At 38.2% G+C, this 20327-nt stretch overlaps 1 protein-coding gene across 2 annotated transcripts in view; it reads right to left on the bottom strand.

Moving 5' to 3' along the window:
• Positions 1 to 20327, bottom strand: part of LOC122111929 (gamma-secretase activating protein) — a 74779-nt gene that overhangs the window by 28146 nt on the left and 26306 nt on the right. For both annotated transcript variants that reach the window (XM_042684743.1, XM_042684744.1), the window contains 8 exons: positions 20047 to 20090; positions 18533 to 18612; positions 12905 to 12982; positions 11454 to 11531; positions 6164 to 6256; positions 5825 to 6042; positions 4054 to 4123; positions 3204 to 3286 (listed from right to left, as the gene is read on the bottom strand). In XM_042684743.1, coding sequence (XP_042540677.1) covers positions 3204 to 3286; positions 4054 to 4123; positions 5825 to 6042; positions 6164 to 6256; positions 11454 to 11531; positions 12905 to 12982; positions 18533 to 18612; positions 20047 to 20090 — 744 coding nt within the window. The remainder of the gene's footprint in view (positions 1 to 3203; positions 3287 to 4053; positions 4124 to 5824; positions 6043 to 6163; positions 6257 to 11453; positions 11532 to 12904; positions 12983 to 18532; positions 18613 to 20046; positions 20091 to 20327) is intronic.

Below are 20327 nucleotides of genomic sequence, written 5' to 3'. Positions count from 1 at the left end.
TTCTATACCTCATTATCCACCATTATTTCAGACATGCAGCATTGGCTCCATGCCAGGAAATTGGAATGTCAAACATTTCACTAAGGAGTGAGTATTAAAATGTGTTTAAAAGGATAAACTTCCAAAATTACACTCCATTCACTGTTATTGTGAAACCTATCTCCATGGTAACTGTGTAGTTAGCCTCTCATCTGGTCAGTCCAGATTTCCTTTCAAAAGTGACTAATGTGAGAAAACAATTTAGAAGTTGCTACGTAAAATTAGAAGTTGCTGCTTCTTAGAGCTTAAATGACCTGGGTTTTACAATCATGAGAAAATAAATCATGAGAAATACATTTTCATGAAATACATTTCATGAAAATAAATCATGAGAAATACATTTTCAGAACATCTGGGTAACTGAGTTCTCCATACAAGAGAAAGCTTGTGATTAAACGCTACTGCAGAAGCTGGATGCTGGTGACTCACACTAATAATCCTAGCTATTGAGGAGGCTGAGATCTGAGAATCGTGGTTCAAAGCTATCCCAGGGAGACAAATCTAAGAGAATCTTATCTCCAATAAACTTGAAGAAATCAGGAACTGTTGGCATGGCTCAAGTGATAGAGCTGCAAGCCAAGATCTAAAAAGCTAAGTGAGAGCTAGAGACTCTGAGTTCAAGCTCCAGTATTCCCCCCTTCTGAAAAAGAAGTTACTGTAGCAGACTTCATCCATCACTGCTAGCACTACTCAGAAACAGCTTTAAAACTGCATGATTGTTTTAAGCTCTGAATAGCATTTAAAATGGGTATAATTATATTCAAATAACTATAATTATTTGCAAAACATTATTCAGGATTATCAATTTGCAAGAGCAACTTTCTAAAAATCTAAGTCAACTCGGTGCCAGTAGCTCACTTCTATAATCTTAGCTATTCAAGATCACAGTTCAGAACCAACATGAGTAAAAAAAAAAAAAAAAGTCCATGAAAGTCCTTCTCAAAAAATAACCACTCTAGGGGCTGGGAAGGTGGCTCAGTGGTAAGAGTGCTTGCCTTGCATGCAGAGACCCTGGGTTCGATTCCTTAACACCACATAAGCAGAAAAAACTGGAAGTAGTGCTGTGGCTAGCTAGTAGTAGAGGGCTAGTTAGCCTTGAGCTGAAGAGCTGAGGGACAGTGTCCAGGCCCAGAGTTTAAGCCCCATGACCGGAAAAAAAAAAAAAACACTCTAAAGACATGTTGTAATTGTGGCACAAGTGGTAGAGCAAGAGCCAAGCAAGCCTGAGTCCCTGGTACTACCAAAAAAACACATTTTTAAAAAAATCTAAGCTAATTATCTCCATACCAATGAGAATGAGTGAAATTGCTTTCGTCTGCGGCAAGTTTGTTGTTGCTATTGTTGCTGTTGCTGGTTATCATTACAGGGGCTAGAACCCAAGCATTTGTCTGCCCTGGCTGACTCTGAACCAAGATCCTTACATGTCTGCCCCCTGAGTAGCTAGGATTGTAGGCATGAGCTACATTCACTTGGCATTACTGTAACAAGTTGCCATTACAGTTGTAATGTAATGTGGGTTGGAGATGGAGAAATGGCTCAAGTGGTAAAATGCCAAACTCGTAAGTTTGAAGCATTGGGTTCACATCCCAGTACTACCACACGTGAAGAAAAAAAAAATTGTGGATTTGGAAAGATGACATAACATTGCTAAAGATAAATAGAAATTCACAGAACTTTAAGATTAGAAGAGGTCTTTAAGGTAATCTACTCCAACCACAGAAATGTTAGAGCAGCATGGTTAACACCAAAATGAACACAGTACTTCAAGGTTATAACCATGGGTTTCTTAGGTGTTCTGTGGGACTTCCCTGGAGTCAGTCCTGTCTATTTTCCCCCAATGCTTCTATACTCCACGCACAGGATCTTGGAAATCAAGCGTCAAACACTGAATAGAACAATAGCCTCATGCAACATGTTCTGTCTTTGAACACAACTCTGGGACCAGTGGTCCCAGCCCTACCCCTGAGACCCCTCTAACATAAGGCTGAAGAGCTTGGGGGAAGATGGGGCAGAGATGCACACTTCCTGCAGAGGTGTGACCTGCACACTTCCTGCTGTATAACCACAGAGTCTGCACATAAAAGTGTTCTAAAAGAAACCAGCAGACACCTTGAAAGGGACAAGCCTGGCTCTTTCTTTCCGTTACAATGAAACCTGAAAATCTAATAACTGTAATGGAAAAAGACAAATAAAATGGCTTCCAGAAAACCACTGCCCCACTGGGTCCATCAAAAAATTTTAGAAATGAATCAAAACACACTTGAGAAATCTTTTTCTCTGACTTCTATTCGTCCCATTTTATTCTTTTTTATTAGCATACATTAATTGAAAAAAAGATGTTTCATTGTGCTGTTTCCCTAAATGCATACAGTAGTTGTTGACCCATTACACTCCTGTATTGTATGCTCTAACAAACTCTAACCTTCCTTGTCCCTCCCCTCCTTTTCATACAGAATTCAGTGGCTTTCTTCATTCTATCTTTGTGGAGAAGGGATATGAAATGACTCCTAGTACCTTCTTCCCCCCACTATTCTTCTCCCTCCCAACCTAGCTCACCTTTTACGTTCATGTCCTATTGTTTTTATCATTGTAGGTCCAGATTTCACATATGAACAAAAACATGTGCTATTTAACTTTTTAAGTTTGACTTTATTTTTTTTCCTTTGAGACAGGAGCCTCACTATTTGGCTCTGGCCTAGAACTCAATTCTGTGCCTGTACCTCCTGGGTGCTGGGTTTACAGTTGTGCACCACCATGAGATAGCATAAGAAGAAGAAGACCTAAATTTAGACATGAAGTTCATTTATGTTTTAACATACTTCCTATGCATAGTCTCAGAGCAATTTAATGAACCATTTTTAGTGCATGTGCATTTTGACAGCTCGATTGCAAGAGGTCAGGGGTGAAATTTTTCAGCTCAGGGGTGAAATTTTTCAATGGTAGCATCATGTTGCTTCTCAAAGTTTCAGACTTTGGAGCATTTTATATTTCAGATTTTCAGATAAGAGATGTTCAACTTTCTGCCAGGAAATTTCAATTCTGCTCCTTATCAGTCAAAACAGAAATGACATTACAACTCAGGAACCATAACAGAGATGCCCTGCAACTGACCCACAACCGTGACTTGATTTCAATTACACATAGAATACAAGGGAATGACTAACCATGTTCCAAGTGAGCACCGAGGACCAAGGAAAGAGCATGGCCACCGTGCAGGACTCTAGAAATATGCTCCAATAGGAAGAGGCTGCAGAGAAGAGACATGACTTAATACAAATAAGATTTGTATTATAACTTAGCCAAATCAAACAAATCAATATGTGAATATGTGTTTTCACTGCCTAATCTGTCATCCTCAGAAGGTTAATGATTTTGAGGTTATCTACTGACTAAAATGTTTGGGTTTTGATTTTTAAAAAAAAATCTCAAGACAGGCACTGATGGTTCACATCTATAATTCTAGCTACTCAAGAGGCTGCCATGTGAGAATCATGATTCAAAGTCAGCATGGACAATAAAGTCTATGAGATTCTTATCTGCAATTAACCACCAAAAATCCAAAAATGAAACTGCGGCTCAAGTGGAAGAGCCACAGCCCTAAGTGAAAAAACTAAATGACAGAGCCCTGAGTTCAAGCACCACACACACACACACACACACACACACACACACACAGAAAATTTCAAACCATTTCTTATTTGGTACCATGTCTACCAAAATGACACTATGCTACTTGATACAGAGCCATCTAACATAAACTACGCTGGCAAAAAAATAATAATAAGGTCATAGACTCAAAATCTATCTCTGATACCAGTCTTTAAAAGCCACAACTTCTCACAAAAACCACAAGAGAATGAAATTTAATTAGCTGCTGACTGCAACAGGAGTTGGGGGCAGGGAAGAACTCTTCAGTAGCATTTTTACAGCTGGAAGCACTCATTGTCAACTTACTGATTTCCCTGAAGAAAAAGGGTCAAGATTCAGCATAAAGTATCACATCAGCAAACTCACCAATTAGAAATTCCTGAAGGAGGTCAAATGAATGGCAGGCAGTCAAGTTCTCAGAAATCCACTGAATAATCTTTAATAGATAAGATGATAGATAGAACCCTGTTGGTACTTGAATCTGTATCCAGTGACCCCACTACCAAAGTGCAAATCTATGATATGCTATACATACATATGTCTTTTAAATTCTGTATCTGTTTTTGAATTTCATAAGGTTATATTCACTTCCACACTATTTTCAAGAAATATAAAGTATTTAAAATGACAATTTAAAGAATGTTGAAAAAGAAATATAATTCTGAGAGAGTAAAATAATATTATAAATGATGCCTCTCTTGGGTGAGAGTATTACTGGGATTTGAACTCCAGGACTCCTACTTACTAGGTAGATGCTCTACCACTTGAACCATAGCCAAAGCCATTTTTTACTTGAATTATCTTATGATTAGTCTCCCATTTTTGTTTGAGATCAGCCTTGGACTATAATCTTCCAACCTATGCATTCTATATAGTTGGGATCACATACATGCATCATAATTCTGTTTGTTGGTTGAGATAATATCTTGCTAGCTTTTTGCTGGGAACCATGATTGTCTTGATCCCCACTTTCTGAGTGGCTGGGATTACAGATGAATGCTACCACACCCTGGCTCACATCTTTTTAACAAATTCCCTTGGCTAGGATCCAAACATAATACATTTGTTTTCACTAGGATAGATCATATTTTGTGAGGCATAGCTCTAGTATCAAGTGTGAGAATATGAGGTCAAACTCCAGTAACATAAACAAATAAAAACAAATAAACTGGAATGTAAAATACAAATATAAGCTACCAAATGTAATAAGCACTTGCCACCATCTCTTTTCACTTTGACAATTATCTACACTAAAGACAAGATACTGAGAGAAAACAAGTATTTGAGAAACCCATTATTTACTCAACACTTCTTGCAATGTTACTGGTATAGCTAAACATGTGTCCACCATATTAAAAAAAAAGAATATAGTACTTTCCCCTTATGTTTAGAAGATACATTCCAGACTGCTCAGTGTGTGTCTGAAGCCAGACAGGCTCAAACCTTAAACAACATTAACAAGTTAATGCTTTTTAACTTCTTCCTTAATAGTTTCTCACTTTAGGGTTTCTCTTTAAGATACCTGAACTGCCAGTATCTGTCTCTTGCATTTTGTGGCCATTATAAAGCCAAATAAGAGTATTTGACCACTCTTATTTATCAAATAAGAGTATTTGATACTGTGACCATTGGCCTGGGAACCAAAAGAGCCGCTAAAGTGACTGAGGAGCAGGTAGCACACATACCAGAGCTATACTGGACCAGGGATAAGTCATGATCCAGGCAGAATAGAAAAGGATGCCAGGAGGCTCCATCAGCCCCCCTGAAACAGTCTGCAACTTAAAACATATGAGTTGATTATTTTTAGGACTTTCCATTTAATAGCTTCAGATTTGCATTCATCGAGGGAAATCACAGGACAAGAAAGAAGCCTTGCATCCGAGGGGTCTGCTGGGTCAGGAGGATAGAGGCAGCCTCACAGTTGGAGGCCTGGTAATCAAGCCACACACACACACACACACACACACACACACACAAAGTAACAACAGTGAAGAATATGTTCAAGTCAAGACAAAGGACATCATCCATGGTCACATGACTACTACCAAGTCAAAGTGACCCAATCATTTTCAACCACTAGATCATTGCGTTAGGTAGAATGTATTTACCAGTGCTTACACATGAGCTATACTCTCACCTGGCCTTCCAGGAAACAGGGGTCTCGACCACAGGAAAGCACACAGTGCAAAGCAGCTATCTTTTCCCAATCCAGGCTGGTGTTCCACAGGAACCACAATAAATAGGACTGGTCTAAGAATGCTTGGTAGAGCTTCCCAGAACACCAGTCCAGCATCCGGGAACCTGACAGCGACCGTAAGGGACAATGAGGTAGCACATCGAACATTTTATTGTTTCCTGGTAAACAATAAAAGTCAACAAGCAAATTAAAGAACCTCTTCTCATCCAAACAGAGAATTTAAATGTCAAAACAAACCCAAATGAGTCATACTTCTGAGAGGAAAAAGTAGATCCATACCTTTCAGAAACAGATTGTGGCACCGCAAGTCTGGATATTGAACGTTGAGCAAATGAAAGAAATGACCAGGTAAGTAAACAGCCACATAATAGCCTGGAGAAGATTAAGATTTAGGTCATTTATATGTAGGAAAAGACATGGTTTCAGACAAAGTCCAAACCTACACATAATCTCAATTTTCTCCAAACCTCTCAACACACACATTTTACCAATATAGTCATAAACTATCTGATGCCAGTAGATTTTATCTTGCTAGCCAAATCTCAATTATTTCTGTGACTGGTTTTCTTCAGACATTTAGCAGAATTGTCTTAATTTATACCTATAGTTTTGTTTCAGACATTTAGCCATAATTGTTTTAACTTATACCTATAGTTTTATTTGTAAGTCAATTATGCCTTTCAATGATAGCAAGTAACCATGCCTTAATCTGAGAATCTTAGGATTTCCTTCATCATTTCTGCCAGGTTGAGGAAGCACTCAAATGAGCTTTGGTTCATTCGCTGTCTTCATCATTTTGTTCAAAGGAACTTCAAATACATATTCAAGACAACTTCCATAAGAATTCTGACATTTGTAAGGTATTAATTTATTTCCTTGCATTGTCAGCTCCCTAGAATTTGCAACCTCCAAGGTCCCTATAGGCGGTATTTGTGTAACTAGAACATTCATCCCCATATTGAGACATGATGTAGAAATAGGTTTCTGGAGAATGCAAGGTGGCTGGGGGGCGGGGGGAGGAGGATATAGCCCTGGCTAATAAGTTTCCTAGGATTTTAGAAAAGCAGAGAATCTCATATTAATTATGAATTGCATATAGAAGAAACATTTGGATTTTAAGGGTGCCAGTCAGATTCGCTTTTCTAAGAAGCAAAGACACATATGCTAATCATTTGCATGGAAGACAGTCTGTGACAAGGGAAAGAAAGAAGATTTAGAACTCTCATCAGGTGACTTAGGTGTCCTTTCATAATTCATGGGTTAAGTTGTGTGAAAGGGCATAACACAGATGATTGTAACAGGATTGTTACCATGGCAATATTTTTACCAAAAAAAAACAAAAACAAAACTGTGAGGTACAGTGGAAAGGTGTGGGGCCTCAAGTGGCCAAGGTTAGCTTCTACCTCTGCCACTTCACCAGGTAATTACAGTGGTCCAAGTCTCTGGAAGGAAAGCAACTGGGAATGTAAAAAGGATGTTCTGGTGTGATGACAGTTGGGGTTAGGGAGGCAAGTAGCTACCAGCAATTGATGAGTGAGCTTCAGAACATTCAGTTCCTCTGTTGAGTAGGTCATCCTCAAAGAAAGTATCTCCAGAAACGTCAGTGAGACTTGTAGTAGAGTAGATGATGGGCCATGAGAGTCCCTGGGACTCTGTTAACTTCTGTGATGAAAAGAATCTTGTAGATATGAGTAGGATCTTGAGATGGGTAGAGGACCACAGAGTATCCAGGGAGAGCCAATGTAATCAAAGTCTTTGTAAAAAAGGGGATTTGCCTATGGAGGAGAGCCATGCATGACACCAGTGATTGGAGTGATGTGGTCACAAGCCAAGAAAAGCTGGCTTCTAGGTATGGAAGGAGACAGAAACAAATTCTTCCCTGGAGTCCTAAGAAGGAACTAGTTCTGCCCATATCTTGATTTCAGCTCCTCACAGCCCTTTCAAACGTCTCATCTCCAGATCTCAAACAGGTTATTTGGGTTGCTTTAAACCCTAAGTGTGTGGTAATTTGTTACAACAGCGATGAGAAACTGATATGCTCTCATCAGAGAGACACAAAATCTCAAGTATTCATCTCATCCTGTTCAAGCCTCAGTTTCATTATTTGTAAAGTGGGGATGCTATCACCAAGCAAAAGTTTTGTAAGGTCTAAGATAAGTAAAATATTTAGCTTATAGTATTCATTAAGTAAATAGTATGGTTTGTCTGTTCTGGGGTTTAAATTCAGAGTTTCATACTTACTAAGTAGGTGCTCTACCACTTAAGCCATGTCTCCAGCCCCTCCTATTTTGGTTATTTTTGAGATAAGACTATTACTTTTTGCTCAGATTGTGATCTACTTAATTACATTTTCTGCTATAGCTTGGATGACAGGCAAACACCACTGCACTTAGTTATTGCTTAAGATGGGAATCTGGTGGACATTTTGCTCAGGCTTGACTGGAACTGTGATCTTTTCAAAATAAGCCTTCTGATTAGCTAAGATTATAGGTGTTAACTTATACTTTGGCAGTCTTGGATTTGAACTTAGGACCTTGTGTTTGCCAGGCACTCTGCTGCTGAGCCACACCTCCAGTCCTTTTGCAAGTATTTGTTTTCCATAAAGGGTCTCACTTCCTGCCCAGACACGTGTCTAAACTACAATCCTATTTTAGACTTTCCAGTATAGCTGAGCTGGAAAGCAAGCATGTCCAGCATCTTTCTCTTGGGATTAAGTCTTATGGACTTTTCTTCCCAGGCTGCACTGCAACAAAAATCCTCTCTATTTTAGCTTCCCACATAGATGAGTGTGTGCAACTGTCCTCGCTTATTGGTGGAAAGGGGTCTCATAAACTTCTCTGCCCAGCTGGCCTTGAGCAACAATCCTTTTAGTCTTAGTAGCTTCTTAGTAGCTAGGATTAGAAGCATAAGCCATAGACACCTAGCTATAAACATCTTTATATAGCTGTGTATGGAGTTGATTGGAAAAAATTTTAAAGCTCTATTCTTTAATATTCTAATCAATAAGAAGCTTCTTTTAACAAGTTAGCAATAAAGGGAAATTATAAGAAATTAATAGCAAAACACACATCTCCCAGCAAATACTGCTGTCATAAAAATTCCCCTTAGAACAGTTTGAATCTTGGATACAATTTTGTGCCTATAAAATAAATGGTGCTTAAGAAAAAAAGACAACTTAGATAAGACAGTCTATTTTTACAAGCTCTAGTATTTCTGCCCTTTCCAAATTCTGAAGACCACAGATTAAATCATGCCTGCCCTTTTCAAGTAATTCCCAGGGGGAGTTTGGGGGGGGAAGGAAGATACCTTTGCCCTCACAAAATGCTATGGGCTTTCAGTGGAAACTTCCCACATCCCTTTTGAGATGGGATGCTGATGCAGCATGGCTGATAAGAATCGAGTCCCTGACCCAGGAAAGCTTATATTTCCCTCCCTTATCACAGGAAGCAGTAAAGCCAGGCCTCTCAAGTCCATTTCCCACAGCTTCTGAGCTCATGTCAAAATGTGCCACATTCTGGCCTGCTTAGCATAAGACACTGAACCTCATCCACAGTACCATCCACCAACTTTGTGTGGACTTATTTATGCTTCTCACTTCCCTCAGCTCCTCACATCATACCTCCCTATACCTTTGTCATTTCAGCAAAGGGATTGGGGAATGGGAAATACTTAAGAACTATAGACTATAAGTTGGAAGTTTTCCTTCTTTAAATATTGTGCCAAAATCTCTATGTGGGCAAGGACTAGCTCTCCCTTCCCCCTTAATTCTCTGCACCCCATATTCCTGTTAGCTGCTTTGAGTAGGGAGATGGAATCAGACCCTTCTATAAAATAAAATAAAATTTAAAAAAGAATCAGCTCCTTCTTTATTTTCTCCTTTATTGATTGCCTTATATGATCAAGTATGGTATTCAGATTCCCCTTCCCATATTTATTCAGTGAAAACCACTCCTCAAGCTGGTCCATGAAATAATTCATGAGCCTTGGAAGCTTTCATGTTTAGCAACAGGACATAGAGGTCTTCCCAAAAGCCATTGTCCCTTTAAAACCAAGGGTCAACACAACACAATGCATCACTTCTCCAAGGCTGTTGAGGAACATCTTATTCAGTTATCACTGATTACTAAAAAAAGGTGTCTTTTTAAAGACTATTGAAAACATAAGAAAATTTACAGCTTTGGTTCTCTAAAGGAGGAAGATATACCACTAATCCAAAAGGTAATGGGATTGAGCAGGTGGGATATGTTCCAAAAAACAAAGAACATATCCCATTGACCATAAAAAGATTGATGATTGTCATTGCAAGCCAAGATTCAAAGAGGCCGGAGCACAAAGAACATAGCTTGCATGATCAATAGAAAGCCCACGGATTGGAGAAGATCTTCACTAGCCATACAACGGACAAGGGTCTCATATCTAAAATATACCTGGAACTCAAGTTAAATCCCCCAACAACAAATCCTCAATGAAACAATTGCCCGATAAATAAGTGGGCTAAAGACTTAAAGAGAAACTTCTCTGAACTGGAAATAAGAATGGCCAATAGACACATGAAGGAATGCTCAACCTCTCTAGCCATAAAAGAAATGCAAATCAAAACAACATTAAGATACCACCTCATCCCAGTTAGAATGGCAAAAATCAAGAACTCTAATAACAACAGATGCTGGAGGGAATGTAGACAGAAGGGAACCTTACTGCATTGTTGGTGGGAGTGTAAACTTGTTCAACCACTTTGGAAAGTAATATGGAGGTTCCTCAAAAGACTCCACATAGAGTCCCCCTATGACCCTGCAATCCTACTTTTGGGCATTTACCCAAACGATCACAAACAAGGCCATACTAAAGCTACCAGCACGACTATGTTTATTGCAGCATTATTTACCATAGCTAAAATATGGAACCAACCCAGATGCCCCTCAGTAGATGAATGGATCAAGAAACTGTGATACACACACACACACACACACACACACTGCCCCATGTGTTATACTTCACTTATATTAAGTGAAGTGTTATTACTTCACTTATATTAAGTGAAGTAATCCAGGCCCAAAGAAACATAGGTCCCATGGTTTCCCTTATTTGCAATAACTAGTACATGTGTAGGACAAGTAGAAAAGGTCAAAAGCTATGTACATAAGACCATATAAGATGATATTAAGTGAAATGAACCTCAAGATAGAGACACAATGTTTTTTCTTTCTTGCTATTTTTCTTCACGTATTTATAATGTACCATGTCATTTTTTTTGTTGCTTTGTATATCCTTCCCCCACGGTATAACCCCTGTTGTCACTGTATTTGTTGTTGGTGCCCTGCATCTTGTGTACACACTTCTCTAATTCGGGGAGAGGAAGGTAAAAAAACAAAATATTTAAATAGGGATACAGGTTGACCCATTGTAGTAATGAGACAAACAAGATACCATGTTGAAAACAAACTTTACAATGAGGCCTGACCAAATGGTGCTCATGGAGAAAAAAAATGAAAGAGTGAACTCTGAGACAAAGAGTAAGCTGGGAGGAATGCATGTCACAATGGCAATGTGGTGCACCTCCATCACCCACCAAGGTTGAGAAAGGTTATCCCCATGGGCCCAGGCAAGCCAGCTCTCCCAAGAGCAGCAGTGAACGTCTTGCTGTATCCTGTAGAGAGAGCAGGAAACAAAGAAAATTCCAAGGCTGGAACTGTACTCCTGGCAGTGATGCTACTAACACAGTTTCTGGTGGCCCTCCTCACAATGCCAGCACTACAAGTGGACCATGTGAGTGCAGTCACAATCTAATACTGTTCTTGGCTCATATATAATCCCCTGCCAGGGTGAGGAACTTTTTTTCTGTTGTTTTCTGAATAACATCCACAGGCCATTCTTAATCATGAGGCTATCTACTTCATCATGTTAGAGCTGAAAAATCAGATGGCTCATCCACACACTTGCTGCCATTAAGACTCTCTGAATCTGACTTTGGAACACCTTACTTTAAATAATAATGAGAATAATAATGAATCTCAGAGACCTCATCCAAATTTACAATATTAATTTAATTAGAAAGAGGATTAGACTGTTTATATGTCTATTTCTAAAGTTACTTTTTCTTTCATCAATCATGGGGCTTGAACTCTGGACCTGGTCACTGTCCTGAGCTTTTGTGCTTACGTCTTGTGTTCTACCACTTGAGCTATAGCTCTACTTCTGTTCTGTTGTTATTAATTGGAGATAAGAGTCTCATAGACTTTCTTGTCCCTGCTGGCTTCAAACGGGGATCCTCAGGTCTCAGCCTCTTGTGTAGCTAGGATTACTGACATGAACCACCAGTGCCTGGCTAAAGTTACTTTTTACTGAGTAAGTTATTATACTTTTCTATCTTGATCACTAACACTTCCATAATAATAATCAGTCCTGCAGAATAATAAACTCAGGTGCAACTCCAAATAACATTTTAAAATATTTATCTTTTAAAAAATTTAACTACAGTATGTACTACACAAATAGTATTTTTGAGGAGCCAAACAAAAGAAATCCTCCTTAGCACAGCTCAGACTAAAACCATTTCAGGGCATGCTACAACCGACTGTAGGACAGGCAGAGGCTGAGCATTTACTACTGACCCCAGCCTGCCACCTGACATGCCACGTTACAGACGTACTGTGAAACGGAATAAAGATACTTAGCTCTAAAGGCTATTTAGGGATGAAATCAAGAGTACTTTTTAACTAAAACCCTATGGATTATGTTAAAGCTATCGATAAAGCTTTCCAATTGGTGATAACTAAAGAGCAAGCCAACACATTTTGAGCAAATATATCCCTTAGGATTGGTCTACAGAGAAAGACATGTCAGGATGAAGAAAAAGTAATGTTTATATAATTTAATGTTTGCCCTTAGTGAATTATGTGTATTATGTAAGCATATAAGTATAGAATATACCAATACAAATTGATTGTCAGATTCTAAGATTTTAACATCAAATTCGCTACTATTTGGAAACAGCAATTGTAGAAAAAAAAATAAGAGTACCTTTATGAAGGTAAAATACTGAATATGTGATTTGCTCCCAAGAGTCAAACTTTGGGCTGTAACATACACACAAACTTCCTAGAAGGAAAAAAAAAATTGAGAGAACTTAAACAATCTGTGAACCAGCAAGTTTCCTAAGCCATTTCCCTTCACATCTACTTCTAAATGTCCTGTTCCATTTTACTTCATAGAATATTTCCAACTTCAAGAAGTAGTCTATTAACAAGTTGCTAAGAAAATTTCAAATCAACATTTGGCATCAATAATTATAAGCAGTATATTGTGGCAGGCTAAGGAAGGAAGAAAAGAAAATGATTATACAGTAATGCAGTCCTATATGTGAAATCAGAGGAGTCTAGAACTTTCCAAACTTCATGAGATTCTCCTGCTATACATGCACTGCCTTTGTCACTTTTTATTACTATTACAGCTGTGGACACCAGTTTATTTTTTTAAAGTGTGCTCCTCTCTAGAGTAGATGCCCAGCCTTCTTCTTTATCTAGATTGAAAAGCAAATCGTGGTCTTTCTCATGGGGCAATGGGAACAAATACAATATGCGAGCCCAAATGCATCCGTATTTGGATCACTGAAGGCCTTAGCCAATGGTGAGCTCTTGGCATGAAGCAGTCCTTCCAGATGAGCCAAGCCCACCCACATTTACTCCGTTTGCTCAGAATATACTTAAAATACCTCTGGCCTTCTCAATTCTCTCAGTGTGTAAAACTGTATGGATGTCTAGTAGCTGTTGCTAATCAGATAGACTAATGTCCACTGATGACCTACAAATGAGGAGATTTATGCTGAAATGAACTCAGGCTGATGATCCTCATCTCAAATATGTTTTACATCGAGATTCTTTAGGATTTGGGAATCTTTGTACAACTTTATTAATTGAGTATCCTTTAATTCAAAGATCTAAATTCCAGAATGCACTCTGAATTCTGGATTTTTAGATCAGGAGTGATCTCAACCTATAATTTTATTCCAGGACTAACATTTATGTGCTCAACTGAAATAAAGAGATTGCTAAGTAGAAAGGAATTTGTTAAAAAGTTGGACAACTTGGGTTGTAGTCCCAGAGCTAATATTAACGGTTGTTGAAATCAATGATGACTCTACTTGAGTGGTTTCAGTATTCCTTCTATTATATTCTATTAGTTCCTGTATCAAGGAATTATATGCTATGGGAAATCTAGTTTCTCTAGGAAGAATATCTGAGGATAATTACAAGCATTCTTTTATGATACTTATCACGTGTGACTGCTTTTAATCATCTTTGCAGTTGGATTATATTGTTATAAGTATATTTTATTAAAATATCTTGAAAATACCAAAAAGAATAACTACCAGATAAAGATTCTGTTAAAATTACATTTACTAAGTATCTGGTAATAACTTTTCTTAAAATCACAGCAGACTAACTTTGAATAAAAGTAAACTAACATTATTGGTAAAAAAAAAAATCCATTAGTCTATACTACTCTTTTATAATCCTGGATCATAGAAGGAATTGGCACAAAAGTAGAAAACTAAAAGAGAAATGTCTCTAGTAATAAAAAATACAAATTAAAATAAGGTACCATATATTTCCATTTAGATTAGCAAAGTTTTCTTAATGATAATCAGTGTTGTCCAGGGTGCAATAGAAAGAACATTTTCAAATAATAGAAAAGTAACAGAAACTCTCTGAAAAAAGTATTATTAAGTGGGTTAAATGTACTCAGACCAAAGATCAATAATTTGTTTAGGAATCTAAGTTGAGGAATAAGTTTGAAATGTCAACAAAATAAGGATATGGCAACCATTGTAACAAAATCCTTCCCACACCATCTCCTAGAGAATGAAGGGTTTTGTTTTTGTCATTTTGAAAAATGTTAAAATTATATGTGTGGTAAATATTCTAATTCCATGTACTGAGAACCATATTCAAATCTGGTAAGCAAATATTTCCAAATTGTTAGGCTGTGGCTTAGTGCTCTAGTCCAATCCCAAAGGGGAAAAGGTAGTGGGCAGATGCTCTGCAAGGTCCAATAAGCTGAGCCCTGATGGTTCCCTCCTGTAATCCTAACTACTCAAAAGGCTGAGATCATGAATCACAATTCAAAGCCAGCCTAGACAAGAAAGTCCATGAGACTCCAATCTCCAATTAACCACCAAAAAAGCCAGAAGTGAAGCCATGGCTCAAGTGGTAGAACATACTATTTTAGCCCTGAGCAGAAATAGTTTAGGAACATCACCCAGGCCCTGAGCTCAAGACCCAGTAGCAGCACATACACAAAATGAAAGTGCTATAGAACTTCCTTCAACAGTAGCAATGTTCTGTCCCTATGTACCCCTACATAGGAGTACATGTAACATACGCATTTAAAAGGTGGCTAGTGTAACTACAGAATTACTCTCTCATTTCATTTATTTCTAATTAACTGAAATTCAGAAAGCCAATATGGACACTACAGCTGGAAAGCAATGGTTCTTAACCCTGACCAAACATGAAACTTGAGATCATAGATACACAAATTCCATCTCTGGTCATTAAGTCAGATGTCAGTATTTTTTTTAAAGCTCCCTAATAGATCCTAAGATTCAATCAAGATTGAGAATCCTTTTCTAAAAATCAGCAGATGTGCATTTAAATCTTAGATGTTGACTTACTAAGTATATTTTTTGTTCAGGCAAATTAATTATATATATTCTCTAAACCTCAGTTTCCTCATCTGTACATAAAGAAAATAAAGAACCTGCTTCATAAAGTTCTTACATGAGAATAAATGGAATAGTGTGCCTAAGGCTCTGGCAAAATAGTTACATCTAGCTCTAAAGACTAGCTGCTATTATTTGTAATCCAGAATTATTTTGCTGCTATTTATAATTTTGAGGAAGTCACAGGTTGAAGAAATTAAAACATGCTCCTAATGGTATATTCAGAGACTTTTTAAAATAAATATTCATTGGTGAGTGAAGATAACATCGCAACATTGGCAAGCCTTTGGGAAACCATTTAGACAATGAAAATTAGTACAATGTTATCCGAGGGAAATTATCTCATTGGAGCAATTATTTAAAAGCCCTCTAGAACAGTAACACTGGCCTAATTCTGAGAACTCCTGCAAAGGGGATGCATGCATTCCTCCACTCTCCTCAGCAGTTGCTACAAAAGAACAAACTAAGGCCACTGACTTAGATGTTGTAAGTCAGACGCAGGACGAGTGAGAATATTTATTTATGCCCCAAATTTAGTGTTTTTAGTTGATTTACCTTCCTAATGCAAGAGATTATTGAAAAGTCTACATAAACTCATAATGATTAAATGCTATACAAGTAGCCTCACATTGGAGCAGTACTTCTCTCCCTAACTAACTCTGGCAAGTATAAGCTATTGTCCAGTTTTAACCTTTCATTCCTTTGAAGGTAGCAGATTTCATGTCTATGGACAGAAAACCCCAGCATTTTATTAAATAAGGCACATCATGAGTAGCCGTCTTATATGTTATGGCTGCTACTGTTTGAGAAATTCCTATGGGAACAAAATGAAAAGGCATAAAGAGCCATTTGGAATTAAAGCCTAAAATAATTGTTTATATCCAAGCCATTCAAAGCAAAACAACTAGGGAAGATCGTACCCTAGTAACCTACCCTCCCTATGAGCTCTGGGTCCCATTTCATCTCACCTCTGAAGTCACTCTGCCAATTATTCCTCTATGTTTCGCACTCTCCTCTTTGTCTCGCCACTAAATATAAGCATTTGAACATAGAGATGCAAGCACTTTACCACTGAGCCACCTTCCCAGCCCCAATAACATAATTGTAAAAGGTGTTCTGTTTGAGGGAGACAAGCAGGAGTGCAAAATAAGAGAAGTGCTATATATTACTTCTATAATATTCAATAAACATTAATAGTTAATATAACATTTCATTATTATATATATATGGAAATAGCATAATGAAATACATCAAAAATTGTTTATGAAAGCTGGGCGCCAGTGGTTCACACTTGTAATCCTAGCTACTGAGGATCACGGTTCAAAGCCAGCCCAGGAAGGAAAGTCCGTGAGACCCATCTCCAATAAACCACTAGAAACCAGAAGTGGCACTGTGGCTCAAGTGGTAGAGTGCTTGCCTTGAGCTGAAATGCTGAGGGACAGCACCCAGGCCCAGAGTTCAAGCCCCACAACTGACAAAAAATAATAATAACAAATATCACAATGAATCCTTTTCTACAATTAATGACAAGTTTAAAAGCAAAAACATGTTTATTAGACTTTGATTTTATGGTTATTGCTTAGATGACTATTAAAGCTAACAATCAGAGGGGTTTTTTCACCAGATTCATTCTATGGAATCCCATTTCTCTCCTCTCATTTTTAGACATGCCTTTGCTTCTCTACATCTTCTCTCTGAACTATAAACAGATGTGAAGAGAGAATGTGTATACTCAAGACTTCATTTGCCAAGCTGTTAGAACAGCACTCTGTAGACTGGCATTTAAAGGTCAGTGTATAGTTTTAGAATCCAAACATAACAATAATGCTGACATAGAAAGCATCCTCATCCCTGCTCATGAAAAGATGGAGCAGGTACCTTCTACTGGTGGCCTGAAATACAAGTTGATAAGAAGGCTGAGATCTGAAGATTATGGTTCACAGGCAGCCTGGATGGAAAAGCCCATAAGATTCTTATCTCTAATTAACCAGAAGTGGATATGTGGCTCAAGTAGTAGAGTGCTAGCCTTGAGCAAAAAAGGCAAGGGACAGTGCCCATGCCCTGAGTTCAAACCCTAGTATCAGTACACAGAGAGGAGGCGGGGGGGGGGGGGGGGAGATAGAGGTGATAAAATGTGGATTGATTGGGGCTGGGAAGGTGGCTCAGTGGTAGAGTGCTTGCCTTGAAGCACGCATGAGGCCCTGGGTTCGATTCCTCAGTACCACATAAGCAGAAAAAGCCAGAGGTGGCATTTTAGCTCAAGCGGTAGAGCACTAGCCTTGAGCTGAAGAGCTGAGGGACAACACCCAAGCCTAGAGTTCAGGCCCCACAACCCAAACCCTCCTCCCCCTCAAAAAAATGTTGATTGATTAAGTACAAATCCACCTGGTCTATTAAAATAACTCAACTGCTATTAGAACAGCAATCCTGTTGACTGGTTTCTTTCACAGAGAGAATCTACATATAGTTATAGTGTTAGAAATCAGGGGTGTCACTCAGTGGTTAAGACATGTCCAAGACTTTGGGCTCCCTCCCTGGCACTAAAAGAAAAAAGTAAAACCAAGTAAATAAAGAGAGAAGATGGGGCTGGGAAGGTGGTTCAGTGGTAGAATGTTTGCCTCGCATGCATGAAGCCCTGGGTTCAATTCCTCAGCACCATATAAGCAGAAAAAGCCGGAAGTGGCACTGTGGCTCAAGTGGTAGAGCACTAGTCTTGAGTCAAAGAGTTCAAGCCCCACGACCAAAAACTATATGTATATACAGAGAGAGAGAAGATAATTTATCACATATGTGATTACCTATATAATAAGGTTTCTCTGTTATATTTTCTTTTCATGATTCAGATATCTGAACTATCCAGTAATTAGTTTGTATAGCACTGAAGTATAGTTGAATAAGTTGTTAAGTAAAATCCTAGTTCTTCCTACCTGTATGATTGGTAAAAACACAGAGAGTCGACTGTTTGGATAATGTATTTTGATGATATTCACACCCAAAGTTGACAAGTCTAAGAACATAAAGGAAAATAAATTACTGAATGCATTTAAAAATACATTCCTTCTTAAAAGGTATAGTTACTACTATGATATAGCTATAGAAGTAGATAGCCTCCCTAAGTAAACAACTTTTCATCAGAAAGAAAGTGGGTTTTTTGGTATAATGGTACATAAATATATTTTTAAATACATGATACACAAGACATAAATATGAGCCTGTCAAAGGAGAAAAAAGTTACTTACAATTTGTATTTAATAATTTTTTTGAGGGGGTCCAGTTGTGGGGCCTGTACTCTGGGCCTGGGTGCTGTCCCTCAGCTCTTGAGCTCAAGGCTAACGCTCTACCACTTGATCCACAGCGCCACTTCTGGCTTTTTTTTTTCTTTTTGCTTATGTGGTGCTGAGGAATGGAACCCAGGGCCTCAGGCATGCAAGGCAAGCGCTCTACCACTGAGCCACCTTCCCAGCCCTATTTAATAATTTTGTATGATAGCAAACATACTCTGAAACATATGTTTCAAAACAGGCACAACTAAACATTCATACATGAGAAAATGTGGGGTTTTTTGTTTGTTTGTTTTTGTTTTTGTCAGTCATGGGGCTTGAACTCTAGGCTTGTACTCTACAGCTCAACCTCTTGAGCCACCATGCCACTTCCGGTTTTCTAGTGGTTTTTATGGAGATAAGAGTCTTACAGACTTTCCTGCCTGGGCTGGCTTTAAACTGTGATCCTCAGATTTCAGCCACCTGAGTAGCTAGGATTACAGGCGTGAGCCACCAGCGCCCAGCTCAATACATGATAAAATGTAAAGTACAGCTAGGGAATATGTAATCTTTCATTATTTATAACTATCTTTAATTCAGGAAGAGTATTCTGTGTTTTGATGACCTTGTGTTCATTTTTTTGAAACTGTCTTCTGTGGCTTTATAAGAAGAAAATTAGTATAAAATTATAGTTAAAGAGTAAGGAAAACTATAATGGAAAAAAAAAAACTTTTCTTCTATGTAAAAAAGAAAACACAAAAAATTAAGCAATAGACTCAGCCAAGCTACAAGAAGGTTGGCCTGTGATATCTTCTCGCTGGCAAGGAAAAACCAGGTTGGTGTTTGGTTCTAAATACAGCTCTTTCTGATTCATTGCATCTCTTTATTTAATCACAGGGAGACAAGTGCTTCCATACAACAAAATAAATGGAAGCCCTCCAGAAATAAATGGCTAAAGAAAATCAACACAATTGACTTTTCATGTGACATTTCAAGTTCATGCTTGGTAAAGTTGTTTTATTCCCTATAAAGCACAGAAGTATTTTTTTTTAAAAGACACACACAGAGAACATCAATTTTTCCTTTTATCTGTATACTATGTATACCATGAACTAAGAATAAGTATAATCATTTGACCTACTAGTATCTATAAATTTAATAACAATCTGTGAGTAACTTACTTAAATCCCAAGTCTTTTAATGATATGTCCAGCGGTGTTTCGAACTGTCAAAAAGACCAGGAGGAAATGAACTCAAAACATGACCCTCCAAGAATGATGAGAGCTCTGCAATGCAGAGCAAGCCCAGCAGTGCTGTGCTTGGCTAATGATGAAGAGCCCATTCGCTGTCATTATCTTCTTCAACGGCCACATCCCAATCCACAGCACAGGAAGTCCACTGGGAATACTCCAGAGTTTACGAATGACCATGAGTATGGTGCATGCTTATCTCACGAAAGGTG

This window comes from Dipodomys spectabilis, unplaced genomic scaffold (assembly GCF_019054845.1).
Source record: "Dipodomys spectabilis isolate Male_0828 unplaced genomic scaffold, ASM1905484v1 ptg000089l, whole genome shotgun sequence".
Classification (NCBI taxonomy): domain Eukaryota; kingdom Metazoa; phylum Chordata; class Mammalia; order Rodentia; family Heteromyidae; genus Dipodomys; species Dipodomys spectabilis.
Note: the sequence above shows the minus strand (reverse complement) of the source record. Positions and strands in the feature narration are given on the sequence as shown.